The 3,940-nt window shown below is 41.3% G+C and overlaps 1 protein-coding gene across 1 annotated transcript in view; it reads left to right on the top strand.

Annotated features, from left to right (window-relative positions):
* The window catches only part of grm7 (glutamate metabotropic receptor 7), a gene marked incomplete at its 5' end in the record, with an annotated part of 63,196 nt that overhangs the window by 57,369 nt on the left and 1,887 nt on the right, over positions 1-3,940 (top strand). The window contains 1 exon segment of the mRNA XM_014016729.1: positions 1,012-1,270. Within this exon segment, the coding sequence (XP_013872183.1) occupies positions 1,012-1,270 (259 nt within the window).

The raw sequence follows: 3,940 nt of genomic DNA, 5'->3' as shown, positions 1-3,940 counted from the left end.
GCGTGCGTGTGTGTGTGTGTGTGTGTGATTGTGTGTGTGTGTGTTACCAAAATATATTGTGTTGCACTGGACAAACTGTAATGAAATATGTAGAAAGTAAATCACATGATGTTAGTACTACTCAAAGGGACAATATTACATGTTTCTCAGGCGTTTATTTAAATTCTATACCATAATAAAGTAACTATGTCACCTTTAGTTGTTATTTAAATGCTGTCTGTGTGTTTAAATAGAAATTAAACTTGACTTCTCATCATATTTGTTTCTAAACACCTTGAAATTGGCCTCTGTCTCTTTAAGAACCTCCTTCCACTTCTGTCCCGCCTATTTCAGCACGGGGCCGGGTGGGTGTGTTCTGTGATGAGGAAGCTCAGCTTGGAGACACAGCTCAGAGGAGGAGCTGGTCCTAAAAGGCGGTTCTAGTCCCAACYGGTCATTTTTGCTCCCCTGCCTGGCTGCCTCAGGACACTACAGGATTTCTCAAACATGCATGAATGAGTCAAAGCAAGACTTTGGGCATGTTTTTAATGAGAGGATAACATTATAACATGATATAAATCTCAAAAAAGTTGATTTTACATGATATTGCCCCTTGGAGTCAGCTTGATTCAAGATGGCTGCCACAGCCAATTAACCTTAGAATGCTCAAACAGCAAACAACAAATCTAACTCCCTGATTTTGGTAGCTGTTAGTTATTCACAGCACAGAATCTGAGCGTGACATCTCACAGTGAGATTGCACATAACCTTATTCTCAAGGTTTGACCAAAAGCAGTCATTTCTCAACATACTGATTTCMGTCTAAAATCCTAGCATGAAAGGCAGTGGTCGATATGCATTCAAGCAACGCCAGGTCTTTCTTTTTTTCCTGTAAAGATTTAAACGTTACAATCTGCCTGCAGAAAACAAATGGCATACCTAACACAAAAGAAGTGCTTTTTTCCCATTATGTGTGCTGCTGATGTAGTCTGTACTGAAATCCATCTTTTTGTGCCTGTGCCTCTTTTCCAGCTGTACATTCAAACCACCACTCTGACCATCTCCATGAACCTCAGTGCCTCGGTCGCACTGGGCATGCTCTACATGCCCAAGGTGTACATCATTATCTTCCACCCTGAGCTGAACGTCCAGAAGAGGAAGCGTAGCTTCAAGGCTGTGGTCACCGCTGCCACAATGTCATCCCGTCTGTCTCAGAAGCCCAGCGAGAGGCCCAACGGCGAGGCCAAGACGGAGCTGTGTGAGAACCCTCCTGCTGCTGCTGACCCCATGAGTGAGTGTGACAGTGTGAGGACACATCACAAAGATACACACGTGTGTGCACCCTGAAACAATCTTAGGTTTAAACTGGATCACAGCTCTGAAATGCATAAAAGAAAAAAAATAACTGTCTTGATTTAACACTGCACTGCAAAAAATGTCCACCTAACCAAGTTTAAAAATCTTATATCCAGCCAAAAATGTCGTTTTGATCTTGTTTTGAGACTGATTTATAAACAAGACCTGATTGTGTAAGAATAATAATCTTGTTTTCAGAATGTGTAAGATTATTTGTCTAGTTAGCCTGAAAATTTGACTCAAATTAAGTCAAACATTTCTGCCAATGGAGTAAGAAAATTTAACTTGGTAAGATTCTTGAAATACTTGATTTGACTCAATTTTTTCTTATTTCAAGAATCTTACCAAGTAAAATTTTCTTACTCCATTGGCAGAAATGTTTGACTTAATTTGAGTCAAATTTTCAGGCTAACAAGACAAATAATCTTACACATTCTGAAAACAAGTTTATTATTCTTACACAATCAGTTCTTGTTTAGTAAATCAGTCTCCAAACAAGATCAAAAAGACTTTTTGGCTGATATAAGACTTTAAAACTTGGTAAGATGGACAGTTTTTGCAGTGTGTGCATGACTTAAACTATTATTAATGATAAATATGATTGAAATGTGAAAATGGTTTGAAAAAGGAAGCATTACCTGTTTTACCTTTTTACCACATGTATAGTAAACATGCTAATCTCAGTTCTCAGTCTCACTGAATTCTAAATATTTGCGACCGGAGAGTCGTGCAGCCAGGTTTTAAGCGGACAACTTTTGAAAATCATAGCTGGTTTAGACCACGTTCAGGCCCAGTTCTTCTTTGAAAAAGAAGAGTGATGTCAATATGACTTGCCTGGAAAAAAAAAGTTAATAATCCTAAATAGTTTGATGGTTGGAATTGATGTTTTTTTCTTTGCATGAGGCCATGTTACCTTGTGTTCTGATAAAAGTCTCAGCCTTTTAATGACAGTGAGCCTGGAGAGAAGGTGGGAAACTTGCTTTGAGGAGAGATTTTAAGAAGCAGGGCTTTGTTGCTCCGAATATTTAGGCAGATAATCGGTTTCTGAGTGTTACTCGCACCTCCCTTCATCTGAAACAGTAAGCGTGATCCTGTTAGCAAAGATAATGCTGGGTATTAGTGCGTGTGTATTCCCACAGTTGGCTAATGCAACGTTTGTTTTGATTTAGAATTTTTAGAAAAAAAGAACGGAGGGGTGACAAAAAGCTTTCTTTTAGACACTCATTACTTTGGAAGCTTATTGCTCGTCTTTAACAGTCAGGATGACGAGAGGGAAGATTGACAGCTCACACAGCCTCCCTCACCCTCCTCTCTCCCGCAACGCCTCTAATCATGTTCGGCAATCACAACGCCCACAGGTGCTCACTCCCGTCAACCCCTTTCAGAGTTATGCCTCRAAGGTAACAGATTTTCCAGTGAATTTCTCCAAACACCCGATACGTTGAGAAAACCGTGATCACGCTGTCGTATCATGGGCGCAAAGAGCTTGTTGTGTGTGYCTGCGAGTGTGTGTGTGCGAGAGCTGAACAAGCGCATCAGGGGACGCCGAACAGATCCTTGCTTTTCACACATGTGGCTCATTGACTGAAAACATGCGTCGAACGGAGGGTGAAATCAGAACATCTGTTGAAGCGGCGTATAAAAAAAATCCTCGACCTCTGGAGGGAAGTCCCAAAAGCGCACAGTGTCATCTGTTTTGTGTGTCTCCAACCTTCTGTCTCTCCTACATCTTCTCACCCCGTCCCTTCCACCCCACTCACTCTCTCCTCCGTTTTTTTTTTCCTTTTTTAGCGACAGTGAAAGTGACATTTATTAATGGCGAATTTATGTGCATGACCGCCCTGAAACCTGAACTGTGGCTCCACCGTCCCCGGAGACTGTCCGTCAATTACTGTTACCGTCAGAGCTCAGAGCACCTCCCTTTCAGGGACCATCATCAGCCCTGTAGAAGATGACTCTGAGTGATTTATGGGATTTGGAGCATTAGCAATTCTGCCCATTTACATTGGTTTTTATATGGTGCAGCATGGTCATGATCACACCYCTCAGACAGGAGCATTTGCCCTGCAATTCTGTAAAAAATTGATTCAACATCCAGCGCAATTCCTCTCAGTGTGTGTGTGAATTGTATTTATTTTAATAATGGTGCAGAATGCTTTAAGGGAAGCCAGAACCACACATTAAGAAAGGGTGCAGAGTGAGATAACATAATCTGCTTTCAGTATGACAAATTAAGAGGAAAGCTAAGGTAAATAAATCTGACCTAGACTGGTAAACACGCACAAAAAAAATAATAAAATAAAAAAAATAAAAATATATCTCTCTCAAAAATCTTCACGAAGACTGCTACCACCTCAAATCCGCTGTACACTCACTGATGTTTTATTCATCACACTTGCGAGCCGAGTCCACAAAATGCAGCTGTAAAGAAACGGTGCGATTTTAATTGCAGGGCCCATGGGAGCCAGTTGCCACAGCAACATTAAAGCAGCAGAGTGAGAATTAAGAGCAGCGTCTGGGATTAAGAAGACACACGTGGACCTTCTCCAACACACTGGCACTGGGCTGCACACACACACACACACACACACACACACACACACAC

The sequence above is a fragment of the Austrofundulus limnaeus genome, unplaced genomic scaffold, assembly GCF_001266775.1.
Source record: "Austrofundulus limnaeus strain Quisiro unplaced genomic scaffold, Austrofundulus_limnaeus-1.0 Scaffold3, whole genome shotgun sequence".
NCBI lineage: Eukaryota > Metazoa > Chordata > Actinopteri > Cyprinodontiformes > Rivulidae > Austrofundulus > Austrofundulus limnaeus.
Note: the sequence above shows the minus strand (reverse complement) of the source record. Positions and strands in the feature narration are given on the sequence as shown.